Here is a 21,527-nt window from a genome sequence, read left to right on the forward strand (position 1 = left end):
TCTCAAGTCTCTGCTCAGATGTCACCTCCCCAGAGAGGCCTTCCTCTGCTTCCCCTGCTGTGCCACCGCCCTCATCTGTTACCCTTTTTCATGCTCCTTCAAAACTCTCATTGAAATGTCACCTCCATGAGGTCAGGGATTTTGGTTGTTTTTTGCCGTATCCTCAGTAAGTGCTCAATAGACAATTGTTTCTAGACCAGTTCCTTTTAGTTCTCTGGGCCTCAGTTTCCCTAACCATGACCTTGCCGGGAAGGGGTTGGGCCCCAAGGAAAAGTGTTTTAAGCAACTCCCTCGCCCCAGATCAGGGGTCTCGGGAGAGGCAGAGGGGCTCCCCTTTCCCTAAGCCTATCCTCACCTGCCTGGGAAGAAACAGGGGGAGACCACGGAGACGCCAGAAAAGGCGGCGACCCCGGGAGGAGGGAGGAACCCGGAGGGAAGGAACTGTCTCTTCTTCGGTGCAATCCTGGGAGCTCCCTGGAGGAGGCGCCACGACGGGTCCGCAATCTTGGCGCCTCCCAGGAAAGCAGCTTCCTGTATGCCGTCCTCCTTCCACAGAATCCCCCTCTCAGACCTTGACGTCCCTGGTCACAGCCGAGGCACCGAGAGCTCCTCCCAGGCCGCGATCCGCAGCGAGTCTGGCGCCCGAGCTCCGCCCACGTCGCTGCCCAGCCCCCTTCCCCCGGGCGTGGGCGCGGCCTCCCAGGGCCTGCGGCTGCCCTTGTAAGGAGGCGAGGCCTGGGGACACCCGAGATGCCTGGTTATAATTAACTCGGACACGTGGCGACTTCCCACCTCCCCTGAGCACCTGCCCCCCGACACCCCCCACCCCATACCCAGCGCCTCCGGTCTCGGCCTTCACAGAGCGAGGCGTCCTCTAAAAATAACTCTTCTTGGCTGCGGAGACCCTCCCTGTCCCCTCCACGGCGGAAATCTCCCAGTGGCACGGGGTGGGCTGGGGGCGGGGTGTGGAGGGAGGGCGACCACGGCCTCCAACCCCAGCCCTGAATTTGAATCTTCCCAACTCAGCCTGCCTCAGTTTCCCTCCCACTCAGTCCCAAGGAGGAAGGAGGGTCCAATGGCAGGGTTCTGGGTTTAGACTGCTCTAGGTTCCAGCCCGGGCTTTGGTCATTTTCTCCCTATGGCTGGGTGGCAGCAGGCAAGTCACACAGCCTCTCTGGGCCTGTATTTCCTCCTCTGGCTGACTGGGTACCTGGCCCTCCAGGGGTCATTGCGAGCGTCCCCAGGTGCTGGTGTTCAGCAAGTGGTGGGGGCCCATGACCTGCTGCGGTCAAGGCTGTTGGGGACTGAGGAGGGGACGAGGGTCACAGGAGGGAGCTGGTGGCTGGAGCAGTCTCAGGGGCCAGGGGAGGGTGGCTTCTACGTGCCTGGACATTCCCAGCCACTGTCTCGTGTTCCCGGCGGGGGGCCAGCTGTCCCCACCGCCAGCTCGACTCAGCACTTGGTCAGGGTATCAGCTCGGTGGGGGGGCTGGGCCCAGCCCCTGGGGCGGCCCATACAAGGCCATGGGCTGGGTGCAAGGCATGCCTGGGTTCGGGGTGGGCACGGTGCCTGGGTGGCGAGGTGAGAGGCTCAGCTGCCCTGCAGGCCTCCTCCCTGGGGACAGCCCCTCCCAGCCAATGGCACAGCCTAGGTCCCCCTATATAAGGCCAGGGCTGCAGGCCCTTCCTTTGGGTCAGTGTCGCCTCCAGGATCCAGACAGCCCCTTCAGCACAGCCCGGCCAGGTACTGCCCGTGGTGGGAATCTGGGTGGGGTCCAGAGTGGGGGGTCTCCATGGATGTCTCAGGCTGACCTGACTCTGGAGGGGCCTTGTCGACTCCCCACATCTTCCTGCACACAAGGCGGCTCAGCGTGTGGGCAGGTTGACCTTGTGCATCCGGGGTCTCCTCCACCTGTGAGCCCGCCGAACCCCCGTTGTGACTTGTTATTTCTGCAGCATGAGTCTTGGGTCGTGGGGGGAAATCCCAGAGACAAAACGGGTCTTGACAGCTGCCAACTGTCACCCTGCAAGGGGCGGTTGTGTCGGGCCTGTGTTCATTACAGTCTGTTACCAGACCTGGGCGCCCCAAGCAGCGGGAAGGGTGTCTGTGTGTCACCTGTCAGGGGCTGCAAGAGCGGGTGTTATGGGGTCTGTGTTTGCTGTCTGGTGGGCCCCTGTGACCTGGTGTCTGATTTGCCGTGGCACCCACATGAGGGCCTCTATCCTGGGTATGTCCCTGAGCTTGGAAGTGTGATCGTGAGACTCAGTTTACAGTGTGGTTGGGGGAGTCTGCGGTGATGTAGGTGTGTGGCTCTGGGGCTCTTTCTGATGTGTCCCTTGGGGCCATCTTCCTTGCCTCGGTGCTCTCTCCTGGGATGTCTATGGCAGGGATCGGGGACACGCTCAGAAGGGAGGAGGCCCGGGTTGGAAGCCTAGGATGTCCTTGAGCCCCAGGGCCTGGACGAATGTCCTCCCGGCCACCCCAGCCCACCTGTCTCGGGCCTGCTGACAGGGTGCAAGCCGAGCCCCGGAATGTGGGGGCAGGGGAGCAGGCGGCTGCCAGATTCTAAAAATAACCACCCTGGACAGCAGCTCCAAAAGTTTTTGGCGGATCCCCTCTCCCCCTCCCCCAGCCCTCAGCTCACCACGGTAGATTCCCCTCCCATAATCCCGCCTGCCTGCTTCCCTGCCCTGAGCTGGGCACCAGCGTCCCACCCCCACCCCCACCCCCACCGCTGGAGGGTCCCTCCTCCTTTCTGGCTGTAGTCAACAAAAGTGCTAATAACAGTAACAGCAGCCACCAAGCTTCCAGGCCCTAACTACGTGCCAGGGCCTGTGCTCAGCTGGCTACATGCCCGAGCTCAGAGTCCTCCTGGCAACCCAGGGGGAAGGCTCAGTTCACAGGAGATGGAGACTCAGAGAGGCCTGGTGACTGGCCTGGGGTCACACAGCACGGAAGTGGCATAGGTGGGATTTGAACCCAGCTCTGTCAATCCCAGAGGCTGAGCTTTTCTTCCCAGCTGAGCCTGGGGGGGAGCTGTCAGCAGGCAGAGGTGGGGGCAGCCGCCCCTCCCCCCCGCCCCTCATGCTTTGATTGAACATCCAAGAACCTTCGTGGAGAGAATGTCCCTTCTCTGGGCACATGATCATTCCCAGCAACACCCTCACCTCCACCTTGTCACCAGCTCCTCTCATGGACCTTTAAAATAACAACAACAACAACAACAATAATAATAATAGCTAAGTAAAACAATGCTTATTGGGTGCCAGGCACTGTTCCCAGTGCTGGATATGCATTAACCTGTTTAATCCTTTGAACCCTCTCATGTGGTGGGTGCTGTTAAGATCCTCATTTTAAGATGAGTAAACTGAGGCACAGAGAGGTCAAGCAACTTGCCCAAAGTCACACAGCTAGCTGTAAGTAGCAGAGCTGGGATTCAAACCCAGGCTGATTCCAGAACCTACGTTCTTACCGTGCCACCATACTTCTCCAGCCTGGGAGTCCCCCCTCCATTTTCCAGCTGGAGAAACTGAGTCTCCAGCCAGTGTACTAGTTCAGGGTCATTCGGCCACGACATGGCAAAGCTGGGACCCTGACTCAAGACTCCTGATGCTTCTGGTATCAAATCCTGCCTGAATGAACGCAAAGTCCCGCGCGCTTCCCTTGCTGCTCTCTGCTGGACACGAGCTAACCCTCCCTGCTCCGCTGCTGGCCAGGTCCCCACGCCGCCACCATGCCGTTCGGCAACACCCACAACAAGTTCAAGCTGAACTACAAGGGTGAGGAGGAATACCCCGACCTCACCAAGCACAACAACCACATGGCCAAGGTGCTGACCCTTGACATCTACAAGAAGCTGAGGGACAAGGAGACTCCATCTGGCTTCACCCTGGACGACGTCATCCAGACAGGTGTGGACAACCCAGGTGAGCCTCCCCGATGGAGCACCACAGCGACTGGTGGGGGGCTCTGGAGGCTGCCTGCCAGGTCCCAGTCCCACCTCCCCTGAGGGGGCCTTGGTTTTCTCATCTGCAAAATGGGGACCATACTTACATGGCTGTTGCGAGAAACAAGTGAGTTACTACATGCGAAGGGCTTGGGACAGGGCTTGGGACAGTGCCGGGCACATGGGCAACTGCTCCATAAACGTGCATAATTACAGTTCGAGACCCCTCAGGAGGTCAGTTTACCTCCCTGAACCTCAGTCTCCTCACCTGAAAAATGGGCACGCGTGTCGTGGAAACATGTGTCAGAGGTGCTAGTCTCACCCAACACCCAACTCATCATGCGGTGGAGGGTCGGGCCCTCTCCCTCCAGGCCCCTGTTTTCCCACCTGGGAAATAAGAGGGTTTTTCAAGTTTCTTATCATCCTGATCCTCTGTGGAAGCTGATAGTATGAGATTCTAAAAAAAATTTTAGAGCAAGATTCCACGATTTGGGGACTCTGAGGTGCTTATGTTTTTAGTTCCTCATACCTGGCCCCCTGAGGCTCCCCTTTCTCCTTTGCACCTGCCCCTAGCATCCCTTCCTCACCCCCAATGCCACCTTGACCTCTCCCAGCCTTCCCTCCCCGTTCCCACGAATGCTCAGTCTTCTCACTTCTGACCTAGGGGTCTTGAATGTACCCCCACGGACACACGTACATGCACATGCATGCACATAATGCACACATGCGTGCACACGCACACACATACACATGAATGCACACACATGTATACACACATAATGCACATATGCGTGCAAACGCACACACATGTACATGTGCACACATGTGCACACACATGCACATATACACACACATGTGCAGTCCCCACTGGGCCCACGGGCCCAGGCCTTGCTGGCTGGGGATGAGCACCTCTGACCTCACCTCACCCTGACCCCCCGCCCCCAGGTCACCCCTTCATCATGACCGTGGGCTGCGTGGCCGGTGACGAGGAGTCCTACCAGGTTTTCAAGGAGCTCTTCGACCCCGTCATCCATGATCGTCATGGGGGCTACAAGCCCACCGACAAGCACAAGACCGACCTCAACCACGAGAACCTCAAGGTCGGCTGCCCCCAGGGGAGGGGAGGGCTGAGGGGTGGGGAGGAGAGAGGTCAGAGAGGGGATGGGGAGAGAGGAGAGGGACAGAGATGGAGAGGGACAGATGGAGAGGGACAGAGATGGAGAGGGACACAGATGGAGGGGGACAGAGATGGGGAGAGACAGAGATGGAGGGGGACAGAGATGGGGAGAGACAGAGATGGAGGGGGACAGAGATGGAGAGGGACAGATGGAGAGGGACAGAGATGGAGAGGGACAGAGATAGTCAAGGAGACAGAGGAGCGCGAGGAGGAAGGCACAGAGACAGATGGAGGAAGAGCGACAGCAATGGCGGGCAAAGGTGGGGAGGGGGGTGTGGAGAACACAGGGGCCGGTGAGGAGATGGGGGAGACAGGGCTGGGGACAATGGGACAGAGATGGGAGAGACGGAGCTGGGTGGGGTCTGTGGCGAGGGAGGCTCAGCTCCAGCCAGGGGACAGAGGGGCAAAGGGAGCGGTGGAGACCCAGGGAGAGGGGCGGCTGGGGCGGTGCCCCGGGCGTGTCCATCGGGTCCTGACCCCCCAAGCTGTCCTCCAGGGTGGAGATGACCTGGACCCCAACTACGTGCTCAGCAGCCGCGTCCGCACTGGCCGCAGCATCAAGGGCTACAGCCTGCCCCCCCACTGCTCCCGCGGCGAGCGCCGGGCCGTGGAGAAGCTCTCTGTGGAAGGTGAGTGTCCCCACCCCACCCTCCGCTGGGGTCACCCGCTCTGGCTCTGCTCCTCCACGGGCAGGTCCCCGGCCCTCCTGGGCCCCCATTTTGCAAAACACGAGAGGAGCTTGGTAAATCGTAGGGGCTTGGCGGGTGGTGGCTATCTGCCTTACTTGAGTCGGGGGTCTTGGGGGGCTGTCAAGGCTGGGGGGCCCTGAGGACACCCACGCAGACACCTGGCTGCCCCAGCTGCTGTCATCCAAGCACCCAGAAAACATTTCTGCTTGTTCTTGGCCCGCGCGGGGAGCTGGGGTCCCACGATGAATGAGGTGGGCAAAGTCACTGCTCTCACGGAGCTCTCAGCCTGGTGGGGGAAGGGAGGGAACACAGAAGCCCACAAATGCTCAAGGTCATTCCATGAGGCCGGCAACAAGAAGAGTAGCAGAGAATGACCGGGGGAGGGGGTCACCTTAGCAAGGGGGAGCTGAGACCTGACTGGGAAGGATTCCAGGCAGCTGGAACAGCAGGTGCAAAGGCCCTGAGGCAGGGGGAATAGTGTCGGAGGAATAGTGAGACCAGTGTGGCTGCAGCAGCGTGGCCAAGGGAGAGAGGGGTAGCGGAAGTTGGAGAGGTGAGGGTGGCCTGACTGTGCAGGCTTGTGGGATACAGGGCCTTGGCTTTGACTCCGTGGGAGGGAGGTGAGCAGAGGAGGCAAAGGTCCAGGCTTAAGTGGCTCTTTCCGGCTGCTGAGTGGGGAACAGGTGTGGGGGGGCAGCATGCAGGCAAAAGTGGGAGCAGAGGGGCCATGAGGGGACAACCAAAATGAGTCAAGTGAGGGGCAAAGAACAGGCAGCGGGATGGGACATCAAGCGGGGAGCTTCTGCAGGTAGAACAGCCGGGGCTTTCAGGCAGGGTGTTCTGCTGGTAAGTGTTTAACAACTGGCTCTCAGGAAAAAAAAAAAAAAAAAAGCCCTGATTTGCATCTACTGCCAATTTCCAGGGTGTAAATTCTCCTCCCGTGGCCAATTTTAAGCTCTCAATGTGACATCACATGGAGAAGGGAAAGCACCTCATTATGTAGCATTTCCACCACACAGATACAATACATGCAAATAACTTCAAGAACATAGATAACAGTAAATGCAGTAAAATAATTAGGAAGCGAGTTGAGTACTTATTATCTTTGTTTTAAATATAATGTATTTAATTGTAAGTTTGCATAATTTAATTTTAACAATACGTGATGTAGTATATGATACATAATATAGTATAGCATATTACAGGCATACCTTGGAGATATTGTGGGTTTGATTCTAGACCACTACAATAAAGCGACTATCACAATAAAATGAGTGACACAAACTTTTCGGTTTTGTAGTGCACATAACAGTTATGTTTGCACTATACTGTAGTCTATTAAGTATGTAATAGCACTGTCTAAAGAACCAGTTACATACCTTAATTAAAATATATCTTATTGCTAACAAATGCTAATGATCATCTGAGTCTTCAGTGAGTTGTAGTCTTTTTGCTGGTGGAGGGTCTTGTCTTGATATTGATCAGGGTGGTGGTGGTGGCAAGTTGGGGTGGCTGTGGCAATTTCTTAAAATAAGACAACAGTGACATTTGCTGAGTCCATCAACTCTCTTTTCATGAAAGATTTCTCTGCAGAATGCAATGCTGTTTCATAGCATTTTAACCACAGTAGAACTTCTTTTAAAATTGGAGTCAATCCTCTCACACCCTGCTGTTGCGCTACCAACTAAGTTTATATAATACTCTAAATCCTTTGTTGTCGTTTCAACAGTGTCCACGGCATCCTCACCAGGAGTAGTTTCCATCTCAAGAAACCACTTTCTTTGCTCATCCATTCAGTTTGATCATGAGATTGCAGCAATTCAGTCACCTCTTCAGGCTCCACTCTTAATCCTAGTTCTCTTGTGGTTTCCACCACCTCTGCAGTTCCTTCCTCCACTGAAGTCTTGAACTCCTCAAAGTTATCCATGAGGGTTTGAATCAACTTCCAAACTCCTGTTAATGTTTATATTTTTACCTCCTCCCATGAATCATGAATGTTCCTCTTGGCATCTAGAATGGTGAATCCATTGCAGGTTTTCGATTAATTTTGTCCAAATCTATCAGAGGAATCACTATCAATGGCAGTTGTAGTCTTACAGAAGGTATTTCTTTTTAAATTAAAAAAATTATGTTTTGTTTTGTTTTTGAGACAAGTTCTCGCTATGTTGCCCAGGCTGCGGTGCAGTGGCTATTCACAGGTGTGATCATAGCACACTACAGCCTTGAACTCCTGGGCTCAAGCGATCCTCCTGCCTCAGCCTCCTGAGTAGCTGGGACTACAGGCATGTGCCACCACACCTGGCTTGAAATGTATTTCTTAAATAGTAAGACTTGAAAGTCAAAATTTCTCCTTGATCCATGGGCTGCAGAGTGGATGTTGTGTTAGCAGGCATGAAAACAACATAATTCCTTGTACACCTCCATCAGAGCTCTTGGGTGACCAGGTGCATTGTCAATGAGCAGTAATGTTTTGAAAGGGATCTTTTTTTCTGAGCAGTAGGTCTCAACAATGGCCTTAAAATATTCAGTAAACCATGCTGTAAACGGATTTACTGTGGCAGAGTAGATTTAGCATAATTCATTCTTTTCTTCTCTTTCATTCCTTTTTCTTCCTGTCTTTTTTTTTAAAAGACAGGGTATCACTCTGTCGCTGAGGCTGGAGTGCAGTGGCCTGGCATGATCATACCTCACTGCAGCCTCTTGGGCTCAAGTCATGCTCCTGCCTCAGCTTCCTGAATAGCTAGGACTACAGGCACATACCACCCTACCCAACTCATTTTAAAATTTTTTGTAGAGACAGGGTCTTGCTGTGTTGCCCAGGCTGGTCTTGAACTCCTGGCCTCAAGTGATCCTTTCGCTTTGGCCTCCCAAAATGCTGGAATTACAGGCGTAAGCCACCACACCTGGCTGATTTAGCATAATTCTTTAGGGCCCTAGGATTTTCAGAATGTTAAATGGGCATTGGCTTCAACTGAAAGTCACCAGCTACATTAGCCCCTAAAAAGAGAGTCAGCCTGTCCTTTGATGCTTTGAAGCCAGGGATTGTCTTTTTCTCTCTATCAAAGTCCTAGATGGCATCTTTTTCCAATAGAAGGCTGTTTGGTTTGCAATGAAAATCTGTTGCTTAGTGTGGCCACCTTCATCAACTGTCTAAGCTAGATCTTCTGGATAACTTGCTGCCGCTTCTCCATCAGCACTTGCTGCTTCACCTCGCACTTTGATGTTACAGAGACGGCTTCTTTCCTTAAACCTCATGAACCACCCTCTGCTAGCTTCAAACTTCTCTTCTGCAGCTCCCTCTCCTCTCTCAGCCTTCATGGAATTGAAAAGAGTGAGGGCCTTGCTCTGGATTAGGCTTTGGCTCAAGGGAACGTTGTGGCTGGTTTAATCTTCTATCCAGACCACTGTAACTTTCTCCATATCAGCAATAAGGCTGTTTCATTTTCATATCATTCGTGTGTTCACTGGAGTAGACTTTTAATGTCCTTCAAGAACTTTCCCTTTGCATTCACAGCTTGGCTGTTTGGCAGAAGAGGCCTAGCTTTGGGCCTGTCTCTGCTTTCAACATGCCTTCCTCGCTAAGCTTAATCATCTCTAGCTTTCGATTTAAAGTGAGAGATGCGTGACTCTTCCTTTCACTGGGACACTTAGAGGCCACTGTAGGCTTATTCACTGGCCTAGTTTCAATACTGCTGTGTCTCAGGGAATAGGGAAGCGGGGGTGGGGAGAGAGACGGGGAGCTGCTGGTTGGTGGAGCTGTCAGAACACACACACAGCATTTATCAACTAAGTTCACCACCTGGCCGGGCGCGGTGGCTCACACCTGTAATCCTAGCTCTCTGGGAGGCCAAGGCGGGCAGATCGTTTGAGCTCAGGAGTTTGAGACCAGCCTAAGCAACAGTGAGGACCGCCCCCTGCCCCCCGTCTCTACTAAGAAAATAGAAAGAAATTAGCTGGACAACTGAAAAAAAAATATATATGTATAAAATTAGCCGGGTATGGTGGCGCATGCCTGTAGTCCCAGCTACTCGGGAGGCTGAGGCAGGAGGATCGCTTGAGCCCAGGAGTTTGAGGTTGCTGTGAGCTAGGCTAACGCCACGGCACTCTAGCCCGGGCAACAGAGCGAGACTCTGCTCAAAAAAAAAAAAATAGTTCACCACCTTACACAAGTGTGGTCTGGGGTTCCCCAAAAGAATTACAATAGGATCACTGATCCCAGATCACCATAACAGATATAATAATAATAAAAAGTTGGATATATTGTGAGGATTACCAAAATGTGACACAGAGGCATGAAGCGAGCACATGCTTTTGGAAAAATGGCACCAACAGACGTGCTGGACACCGGGTTCCACAGACCCTCAATTTGTAAAAAATGCAGTATCTGCAAAGTACAACAAAATGAAGTATGCCTTTATATTATATAGATAATGTATAAAATATATAATGTGTGAAGTATATAAATGAATGTATCATATATATTTATCACATATATGTAAACATATTCATTATACACACATTTTTAGACATATGAATATATACAGATAACATACCTGCTATTTCATAATTTCTCCTGACAGCTCCCCCAGTTCCTGAGACTTTGGCTGGCTGGCTTCCAGCCAGTGGGAGCGGGTCCCAGTGCACTGTGGCCTGCAGGTGCACTGGATGTGTGGGTGCCTCAGGGGAAGGGGAGAGTCTGTTTTCTGGCTTGAGCTCGTGGTATGGCAGTTCCTGGGGGCCTGGGCAGACAGCGGAGGAACAGATTTTGGGGAGGGGTCATGAATTTGGGTTTAGGCACAGTGTTTAGGTGCCTTGAGGCCATCCATGGGGGCCAAGGCCCAGGCCTGTTAGGGCCAGCAGTGTGGGGTCCCTGGGCCGTCAAACGCTGGTTGAAGCGGGGCAGGCTGCTGACTACCCTTTCATGCGGTCTCATAGCTCTCAACAGCTTGACAGGCGAGTTCAAGGGGAAATACTACCCTCTGAAGAGCATGACAGAGAAGGAGCAGCAACAGCTCATCGATGACCACTTCCTGTTCGACAAGCCCGTGTCCCCGCTGCTGCTGGCCTCAGGCATGGCCCGTGACTGGCCTGATGCCCGTGGTATCTGGTGAGGCCCCTCCTGCTCCTTGGCTTCCCCTTCCCCCAGCCTCCCCCAGGGCCCCCGTGACCTTCCTCACGCCTCCAACAAAGTCAAGACCATAAGAATAATTATGGTCTTCCAGGTGCCACAGAAAGTAATCTTGCCGCCACCCCTGCCTATCCTGTGTTCTGCGTGTCCTATTTTGGGAAACTTGGACCAGAGAAGTGGCAGCTAAGAACTTAGACTTGAACTCTACTCCCTGGGTTCAAATTCCAGCTCTGCCATAGACTAGCTTTGTGACCTTGGGCAAATTATTTAATTTTTCTCCATCTGTAAGATGAGGGGCACAATAATTTGTAGCTCTTGGAGTTCTTGTGAGGATTAAATGAGCTAATTTATGAAGCAGCGCCTGGCATTCAGTAAGTGCTCGGTACATCTTGACTATTAGCATTATCTTCATTACAAACTATTATTGTTAGTTAGACTTGCTATGAATCTTTGAATCCTGATTCTGAAAAAGATTTCAAAAGGTTTAGAGAACTTAGGTTTCAAACGATTAGAGGAGTTTGGGTTCTAAGATCTACAGGTTGGATAATTGTAAGATTTCAACATTTTAAACATTTTTAGGTTTTAAAATTCTGCTAGTTTCAAATTCTGTGACTCCATGATTTCAAACATTTCCAGATCTTAATGTGTTATGGTCTTAATACCCTATTTCTGAGATGCTAGAATTGGGAGATATCCCAATGCGATGGGAAGATTCTCTGGTCTGGAGACCAGATGTAGGATTTCCTAGATTTATCCAGGCTTCTGGTTGGCAAAGATTCTGAGATTCCAAAAGTCTACAATTTAATGTTGTTCAAAGACTTAAGTCCCTGAAAGTCTTTGATCCCAGGATTCGAGGTTTAACAGATCCTGTGACGTTACAGTCTACAGATTTAAGCCGCCGCGTTTTGAGAAAGCAGATGCCACCCACCTCCCGCCCCTCAGGCCGCCTCCCCCCAGCGGGGGGTACGTGTTTGGGAGGGGAGGGGTGGGGTTCCCCCAGAGCTGACTTTGGCCTCTTTTGCTGCACCCCACCCTAGGCACAACGACAACAAGAGCTTCCTGGTGTGGGTGAACGAGGAGGATCACCTCCGGGTCATCTCTATGGAGAAGGGGGGCAACATGAAGGAGGTTTTCCGCCGCTTCTGCGTGGGGCTGCAGAAGGTGGGTGTCTGCCCCTAGCTGTTGGCTTTGGACTCCACGCTGAACGCCCCGCCCCTTCCCCACTCAAGCCCCGCCCCCCAGAGCCCGCCCCACCCACTTCCCAAGGCCCCGCCCTGGGCCCGGCTCCACCTCTACACCCAAGCCCCGCCCCCTCGGACCCCTGCCTCCACTCACGTCCTCATGCCCTGTCTCTCCGAGCTTTATCTCTTTGAGCCCTGTCCAGGTGTATTTGGGGGTACCTGCTGGCGCTGACCCCTGGTCCTCTTCCCCTGACTTCAGATCGAGGAGATCTTTAAGAAAGCCGGCCACCCCTTCATGTGGAACGAGCACCTGGGCTACGTGCTCACCTGCCCGTCCAACCTGGGCACTGGGTTGCGCGGAGGCGTGCACGTGAAGCTGGCGCACCTGAGCAAGCACCCCAAGTTCGAGGAGATTCTCACCCGTCTGCGCCTGCAGAAGCGGGGCACAGGTGCGGCTCCCACATCCCTCCCCTGCCCCGCGGCGTCTGGGGCCGACCCTTTACGGCGGCGGAAGGGAGGTGGGGCATCCCCGTGAGTTCTGGGGGTCGGCAAGGACTGCCCCTCCGTGAGCCTCAGTTTCTTCCTCTGTAAAATGGGCGTCAGCTCATCTATCTCATAGGAGTCAGTCTGACATCTTCATGATTATATAACATGCATTGCATATGCCCCCGGAAGTCCCCCGGGGCCTCAGTTTCCCCATTTGAAGAGTGGGGGTGGTCAGGATTGGGCCCTAGGAAGCGCTGCTCCGGAGCCTGCTCTCTTGCCCACTATGCTGTATTTTCATGTTGGATGGTTGAGGGGGTGAGGTACCGTACCTAAAGCCGGAGACGTGAGCCCACGAAGCTCTGTGTGCAGGTAACCTGTTACACAGTAGGCGCTCAGTACATGCAGCTGTTGCATTTGGCACGGGGACCAGGCCGCTGCGCCTCTGCTCTTTCCTCACGCCCCTGTCCCCTGCTCCCGCAGGCGGTGTGGACACAGCTGCCGTGGGCTCCGTGTTCGACGTGTCCAACGCCGACCGGCTGGGCTCATCCGAGGTAGAGCAGGTGCAGCTGGTGGTGGACGGTGTGAAGCTCATGGTGGAGATGGAGAAGAAGCTGGAGAAAGGCCAGTCCATCGACGACATGATCCCCGCCCAGAAGTAGGCGCGCTGCCCGCCCGCCACCGACTGCTGCAGCCGCAGCCAGTGGGAGGACCCCGCCCACCGGAGGCTGCCCCTTCACCTCTGGCCTCGCCCCTTTGCTCGGAGTCCCACCTATAATGGCTGTGTCACCTGGGGGTTCTATCCACCCCTCTCGGAGTTCCAGTTGCGACCAGAGTTCCGACGGACTCCACCCTCTGGGTTCTGGCCAATGAAAAGCCTCCCTGACAAGGTCCCCTACTGGTTCCAGAGCTCCAGCCACCACCAGGAACTCTGGCTGACGGAGAGCTCCCAGAACACCCGGGGCTCCTGCTTTGTCTCAGCGCAAAGCAATAAATAAAAGCAATGGTGGCCTTAGCCTTGTGTCTGATAGTTACTGAGGGAAAAGGAGGAGGGGCTTTTGCAATTGGCCACCGTGTGGCCTCGAAGTGGTTCGCCCTATCTGGGCATGTACTAAGTATGTTTTATACCATCTCTAAAATGAGGCAACGTTAAGGGACAGGGTCTAATCCAAAAATTTTAAAGCTCTATAGGGAATCTGAGACGCAAAGAAGTGTGGCCCAGTGTCACATAGCCAAGCACGGGGGCCCTTCCTTTCCAACTCCGTTCCCATCAGTCATGCTCAGATCTCAAACAGGGTCCACCCTGGAGAGAAGCGCAAGGCAAATAAAATGAGGCTTGAATTTAGCCCACGGGCCTCCAGTTTGAGACCTCCCATGCATCACATCACATCTGCCTCTGTTATGCTTCTCACTGGCCTCCTGTCCAGCCTCACTTCATCCCTCTATAGCTGCCACCAGTCTTTCAAACTTCCCTTACTTTGCTCAAGAACCTGCTATGGCTCCCCATATCTCCTTGGGGCAATTAATTGCAATAAATCCTATTGTTTGTGATTCTTCAAGGTCACAGTGAAATACATACCATTTGCTGAAGGTTCATCTTTCCAGTTCTCTCCATCACTTCTCTGACTTTTTTTTGGCTGCTTACACCCTCCAATTCCCTCCTCAATGTCTGCCCAAGCTGTCTCCTTCTCCAGTCTGGGGCCTGGGTCAGAGCATCCCCATGGTCTTTAGGGATAGGCCTGTTGGAGAACTTGGTCCCAGCAAGGAACAGGAAAGGGACATGGGAGAGCAACTGGGGGAGGGAGAGGAGTAGGTGACAGAAGCCAAGAAACATCTGAACACGTGTTGGGGGCTGGGCACATCAATCACCTCCACTCAGCCAAACAGGCCGAGGTCCCCATTGGCAAGGACATAGTGAGTGGCCCAAAAGGCGGCAAAGGGTTCAGAAAAAACTGTGAGGCAGAGCAAATGGCAGACAGAGCCCTCAGGAACCTGGAAGAGGCACCTTCTCAAATCTCAAGAGGGCCCTTAGAGTTCAACGGAACCACCCTCTGCTTTAAGGAGGGGAAACTGAGGCCCAGAGATGTCTCCAAGAGTTCCCAGGGAGATTACTAAAACAGGAAGATTACAAGAGACCCCACAGATCAAGGCATGCAGGACCTGTGAGACGCTGGGATGCCCTTTACAATCCTGGCCCCAACTGGAGATGCCATCAATAATCCCAGCTTCACACCCAGAGGCCACACCGACCGCAAACACTCCAGTGGAGACAGTCTGAGCCAGCCGGATTAGCAGCCCAGGCACCTGTCAGTTGCCACATCCTGCCCATTTGGCCTCATAAGACTCTTAAATGCATCCCTTCTCAACCTACCTGTGCCTCTCCGACCTCCTCCCTAACCTGTCACCTGCCCTCCCTGCCTCCCACCCACCCTGCACACAGCACAAGTCTGCCTCTTTCTCTCCTCTGCTCACAACCTCACCATGGCTCCCCAGTGTCCTCAGAAGTCCAAGCCCCTCTCCATAATCTTCAAGGTCCTGCCAACATGTGTAGCCTCATCACTCGCGGTGACTCACCCTCAACCACATGCCATTTGCTGAAGGACCTGTACTCCCTCTCGCTTTCCAGCTGTTGCATGCAAGCCCTTCCTGGCTGGAGCAGGTAGCCCTCTGGACTTCCCTATTCCAGCCCTGCCCACTCTGGATTGTCTCTGAGGACGGCTCTGCCTCCTCCACTGTACCGTGGGCTTCATGTGGGCTGTGGGTGTTTTGGTTCCTACCTAGTTCCCAGTACAGAGGACACCCTCAGGGATTTCTTTCCTGCACAAAACCCTCTATGGCTCCCCAGTACCTTAGGGGAAAGCCCAGATTGCTCATCTTGGCCCTGAAGGCCCTATGTGAAGAAGCCCTGCCCTTCTGAACTGCACAGCCTTCAACCACTTACATCTGCTGAGCTCCTGTGTCCCTTCTCTTGCTCATGACACCTGACTTTCCTCTGGGAAAACCCATCTACCTCCAACTCTAGGTATGAGCCTGGCCACTCTAGAGTTACAGTGATTGGTTCAGCGGTGACCACATGACTTATCTGGGCCAATGAGAGTCTGCCTTCGGACTTTTACTGGGAAGTTAGCAATGAGGATCTTCCTGCTGCAGGAACGAAGCTGGAGGGACACTTGTAACTGCTGGGGATCCCTTTGCCATCAAGAAGAGTGCCTACTAGATAAAACTACTGGAATTAAATTTACACTGAAAGAGAGAAGAGGTGGCCTAATGCCTGGCTCCAACCATACCCGAAGTCAGGCACTAGTGGGCTATGAATATAAACCAACAAATATTTTTGCTTTTAGTCCTAATACAGCATTTCTCTTGCTAATTCTCCACACATGCCCAACACAGCAGCCACAGTGAAATCACCCACAGTTCTCTGAAGATATAGCAGGCACTCCCACTTCTGGGCTTCCCCCCCCCCCCAGGGTATACCCAATACCTAGTCAACTCCTATTCATCCTTCAAAGCCCAACTCCAGCATTAGTTCCTCTGGAGCATCTTCCCCACCCCCACCCCCATTTTTCCTTCCAGGCTCCCCAAGACAATGGTTTCTCTAGTGTTTGTGTCAGAACCCATCCCCCAGACAGGGCTCCTCGTGTCTCCGTGTCCAGCACTGGGCTTGGCGCAGAGTAGGCACTGGTCAATGACTGTTTATTGAATAAGGTACTATTGGAGTAAGAAGTGGTTTAGAGTCCAGTGTAACATGGCGGGCGGGAATGGATGAGGCCGAGTTCTGTCCCGCCCTCTGCCACGACCATCCTTGACCCACACACCCCCACTACTCCCATTCTGCGGATGGGAAAAATGAGGCTCAAAAAGGAGAAACCACTGGCCCAAAGTCACACACCTCCTCTTCAACTCACTTGCAGGTGAGGGCAGGGAAGGAAAACCCCAGGGTCAGCGTGGGGGGACTCTCCTAAGTTTATTGGGCAATAGGCTGCAGGTGAGGGGCTGACAGGAGGGTGGGGTGTAATAACTTAAAAACCGGAGGTGACAGCTCCTCAAGAGACCTCTGCATGGGGGAGGGTGTGGGGGTATATACAAGGATTTGTACAAAGTGCCCCGCGCCAGCCTGGGGCAGGAAGGGGGTTCGAGCATGAGGGGAGGGGAGGGGAAGGAATCTGCCTCTCTGACCCCCACCCCAGCCCCCCCAGTTCTCCAGTCCGTAGGCTCAGCAGCTCTCCCTGTCCCTGCCCAAGGCCTCATCCTTGAGCTGTTGGGAGGAATGGAAGAATTTTCTCAGTTTCTCTTCCTGCACCTGCCCTGCCCCCAAAGTCTCCTCAGGTGCCCCCATGGCAGGGTGAGGGGGGACAGGACTGGCTGGAGGCTCCAGGAAGGTGTCAGCTCCCCCTGCTAAGTCTCCTTATCCTTCTCCAGTGCCCAGCAGCTCCAAAAAACAGCAGACGGGACAATCGCTGCCCCCCCAAATCTAATTCCGGGAAACTGAGGTGATGACAAAGGGAGAATCCCCTCCCTGCCCCCTTTCCCCTCCTGTAGAAGTGAAGGGGACAAGGGAGAGAAGAGGAAGGGACCCAGGCCGTGGTGGCTCAGAGCTCGAGGTCATTGGAGATGCGGGTGACGAGGGTGCGGAAGGCCAGGGCGGTGCCCGCCACACGGCGGAAGAGAACTCCGCGCAGGCCCGGCCGGGGCAGCTGGCAGACCTCCACTTCGAAGTGAGACAGGGGCTCGGGCCCGCCCGCACCCCCGTGCAGGCAGGCCAGCAGGAACGGCTGTGGCTGGCGGCAGCGGCAGCGGGCGGCCGCCGTGGCCTGGCGGAGAGCTGCCATCAGGGCCTCGGGAGGGCGCGAGCTGGTCAGCTTCACACTCCAGGGGAATCGGAGCAGCCGGGGGGGCGGTTTCCGTTTGATCCCAAGGTAGATGGCAACTGAGGTGGGAGGATATCAGAGGTCAGAGATGGGGGAGAAGAGGAAGGTGGGTGGAGGACTGAGGGGACAGATCTTCCCACTTTGGGACAGACTCCTAGCTATCCCCTCGAAAACCATTCTCCGCCTTTTACCCCAGGGAAAAGAGTTTCAGCTGGGCATATAGCTGTCCAGCTGGGGACCTCATTTCCCAGCCTCCCTCACTCCCAGGGATGCCCCGTCTCTCAGCTGTGGCACGAGAGTGGAAGTGAGGTGTGTGGGGCCACATCACCTCCTCCATGAAAGGAGACCCACATCCAGGGCTCTCCCACCCCACCCCTGCCAGCCGGGCTCAGCAGCATCGTGAAGGCTCGATGGTGAAGATGACAACAGGGCTCTAAAGCATGGGGACGGAAGAAACTGGGGACCTGAATGACCTCACGGAACAGGGTGGCCCTAGCAGCCTGGCTTGGCCACATGGTTTGTGTAAGACAGAAATTTATTTCCATCTGTACTTCGGGATCTCTTTGTTACAGCAGCTGAGCACGTTTCTAACGCATCCCCCTGGTAATGACGACCACTTTTCCCCCGGGGGAACCGACCTCCCTCACTGTAGGCCAGGATTCTTAACCAGAAGCAGCACTGTCTGTCTATGCAGAGGGGTATCGGGAAATTTCTGGGGGCTTCTTGATTGTCACCGTGTCTTACAATGGGAGTACTGCTGGTGTTTATCAAGTTGGGGGCAGGGAAGGGTCAGGGATGACAAACGTTCTACAATGTGCGAGAGGGCCCTGCATGACAAAGAAACATCCTGCCTAAAGCACCCTCTGTTCCTCCTCAGGAGCATGCCCAGTCTAGTTGTGCTTCCGGTGGGGCTGACTGCCCCTCAGCGCCAAGGATGAGCACATGACTCAGTTCTGGCCAATGAGAGCACTCTACCTTCCTGGACACTGTGATTGGGTTAAAGGATGGGCATATGACCAGATCTGACCAATCAGAGTATTCTACCCCTCAGGCCACAGGCATTGGTTTAGGCATGGCCATGTGACCGAGTCCCAGCCAATCGGAGTCAGTCCTGGGATTCTGTTGGAACTACTGGGAAGGCTCTTGTTTCTAGGGGCGGTCTGTAAACTGGCAGATTGTCAAGCCAAAGCAGCGCTCGGCAAACAACAGTGTTGCCTGCATTTGTAAACAAGTTTTGTTGGAACACAGCCACATCTATTGTTTTGTATTAAACGTGGCTGCTTTTGTGCTACAATAGCAGAACGGAACAGGTGTGACAGAGACTGCCTGGCTCTCAAAGCCTAAAATACTGACTAGCTGGGCCTGTACAGATAATTTTAGCCACCTGCTGGCCCAGAGCTGCCGGCAACCGCTCTGCCATTACTGGATGAGAGGTGAGAGGAGGTGGGGTGCTGGCAGGCAGAGGAGCTGGGTTGTACATGGGAGGAGGCTGAAGTTCAAGGTCAAGGGAAGGTGCTCAGAGATGGGGTGGAAATGAGAGGAATCATAGCAGGGGTAAGAGGGGCTGGCAGAGGGGACAGGGGCCACGGGGACACTCCCGGTCCATCTAAGGCCCTGGGGGGAGTGCGGGGGTGGTCTGAGGAGGTAAATAGAGGGGGGCAGTGTGGCAGTCAGAGGTAGGCCCACGCACTCACCTTGTGACCTCAGGTCCCCCGATTCTCTCAGGTTCGTCTGCGACCCTAGTGGAGGGGAGGAGGACAGAGTGTCTAATCTGGACATGGGGAGCCCTCCTCCCCCAACCCACTGCCTCTGGGACTCCCGGCAGCCACTGCCTCAGCCTCAGTCTCTCCTGCTGGCTGGAGCTGGGCTGGGGAGGGCCGGGAATCAGGATTTGAGGTGCTTGTTTTGAAATGGTTAGTGAGGTTATAGGACAGATACTGAGGAATGTGGAAAATGAAAGAGAGGAGAGTGGGCAGACAGAGGGACAGACACACTCACTCAGATGCACGTTGTGACTTTGCTCTCATGACACCCTCCCTCGTCAGACTTGCCCCACGGAAAGCTGCACCCTTCCCTTCCCCACAGCCCCGGCCCCACCCCTTCTGTATTATTCTTCCTAGTACTTGTCGCTACCTCACAGTCTATATATTAGTGTCTGGGTCCCCTAGTAGCATGTCGGCTCTGCCAGGGCAAGGACTTTATACATTTTGTTTACTCTCTACTTCAGGGCCCAGGGTGGTGCCAGGCACCTAGTAGGTGCTCCATGAATAATACCAGCAATTAATAAAAATACCAAATTATTTATAATACATTTGTAAAGCATTTTCCAAGGCAACATTCTAAGCTCAGTCTATATAGCACCTCGTTTAGTCCTCACGACAACCCTAGGGGATGGTACTGTTATCCCCATTTTACAGAAGAGGAAAGTGAGGCCCAGAGAGGTTGAGTGACTTGTTCGAGGTCACTCAGCAGAGCTGGGATCTGGACCTCGAGAGGCCGTGGCTCTGTGAGTAAATGAACAATCAGACCCCACATCCAGACCCCATACCCGGCTCACATCCACAGGGCCCCCTCCCCGATGCCCGCACACACAGGTCAGACATGCAGTCAGGGAGGCAGGGCCAGAGAGAACAGAGCACGGACAGGACTTACTGATCTTGGATCCCTGGGGCAGAGAGGCGCCCGAAACACAGCGGTTAGAGTTCTGCCGTTTAGAGGGATCGAGGGTAACCCTGCAGCGTGAGGAGGGTGGTGAGGGGTGACAGGGGAGGAGAAGGAAGAGGAGGAGAAAGAAACATCAGGGTGCAGGAGGCAGAGCAGAGAGAAGACAGGTTAGGCCCCACCGGTCCCCACCCTGCCCCACCCTGCCATCCATCCCGTGGAGCTCACCTTCGGGTCAGTTTGGAGGTCAGCTTGGTGAAGAGGTTGGTGGTGGGGCGGGGCCGCCCAGCGGGCAGGGGTGCGGCCTCGTGGGCCAGTGTGGGAGAGGCAGGTGGCCCATTCTGCACACCCCCGCCACCCCCGCCCCCTGCCCGTCGGTCCCGGACCTGGCCACCATGGAAGGTGCTGCGGATGGTGGAGCCTCGTGCCAGACGGCTCCGCTCCCCTGATGGGGGAGCCAGGCTGTGACTGGAGGGGGAAGCGGGGGGCACCCGTGGGGTGCCTGAGCTGTGGACAGAGAAGGACAAGTTAAGGTAGGGCCCCAAGGCAGGCCAGGGCCCCAGTCCCTCTGATTCTTCATTGTCCTATCCTGAGATCAGAAATCCTAACTAGCCCAGAGCTCAGAGACAGGGTTGCCATGTACAGTTGTGCAGGTTGTGTACTATACAACCCTAGCATTGTTTTACTGACTCTCTCCCCTCCTAAGTTACCACTCCTTCAAACTGTTCCTTTTTCAAACTCTATTCTCACCAAACTGTCCCCTATCCCAACTGTTCTTTCTACAAACTCAGCAACTGGATGATTCACATGAATTTTTGGATGCCTCCCTTGCTATCTGCCATCCAAACCTCAGGAACCAAATTAACTCCGCAGACACTCTGCTAGCTGAACTCCCATCACCCAAACTTGGGAAACGAATATTAATAGATATAACCATCAAGGATAACCACATTCATTATAACAATTTTTTGAAACATGAAAATAAAGAGGAAGGGACCCTCTCTCTAACTCTCTCAAAATGCTGTGTGGGTCCCACTATCCCGGGACCCTCCTCCAGCCCCTCTGACCCTCCTAGTCCTGACAGAAGGGCCAGACCTCCAATTTTTACCCTCCCAGGGACCCCCGGTCCAGCCTGGATCTCAGAGAGGAAACCCTGATTGTGGCAGAGTCCATCTTCCTGTTTTGCTCTTGGTAACCAAACCCCTGATTTGAGCACTGCACATGGCCGCCCAGGCAGAGACTACATTTCCCAGACCCCTTTGCAGCTAGGATAGTTATATGACTATGCTCCAGCCAATGGGACGTAAGCAGAGTGTTCTGTACCATTTCTGGGTCAGGCCTTTAAAAAGAACGCTGGTTGCCCTCTACTCTCTTCCCCCACTTCTCCGTGG

General features: G+C 54.2%; 2 protein-coding genes across 2 annotated transcripts in view; one reads left to right on the forward strand and one right to left on the reverse strand.

Annotated features, from left to right (window-relative positions):
* The first annotated feature begins 1,593 nt into the window (after positions 1-1,593).
* Positions 1,594-13,619, forward strand: CKM (creatine kinase, M-type). The gene is made up of 8 exons (XM_045531436.1): positions 1,594-1,743; positions 3,717-3,926; positions 4,892-5,046; positions 5,620-5,752; positions 10,748-10,919; positions 11,978-12,101; positions 12,381-12,570; positions 13,088-13,619. The coding sequence occupies exons 1-8, from the start codon at positions 1,638-1,640 to the stop codon at positions 13,264-13,266; spliced, it is 1,269 nt and encodes a 422-aa protein (XP_045387392.1). The 5' UTR covers positions 1,594-1,637; the 3' UTR covers positions 13,267-13,619.
* A 2,664-nt stretch (positions 13,620-16,283) lies between these two features.
* The window catches only part of MARK4 (microtubule affinity regulating kinase 4), a 30,013-nt gene continuing 24,769 nt past the window's right edge, over positions 16,284-21,527 (reverse strand). Inside the window, 4 exon segments of the mRNA XM_045531437.1 lie at positions 16,284-17,499; positions 17,501-17,534; positions 19,170-19,214; positions 20,365-20,643. Of these exon segments, the coding sequence (XP_045387393.1) occupies positions 17,197-17,499; positions 17,501-17,534; positions 19,170-19,214; positions 20,365-20,643 (661 nt within the window). The 3' untranslated portion in view covers positions 16,284-17,196.

The sequence above is a fragment of the Lemur catta genome, chromosome 19 (genome assembly GCF_020740605.2).
Source record: "Lemur catta isolate mLemCat1 chromosome 19, mLemCat1.pri, whole genome shotgun sequence".
NCBI classification, from domain to species: Eukaryota; Metazoa; Chordata; class Mammalia; order Primates; family Lemuridae; genus Lemur; species Lemur catta.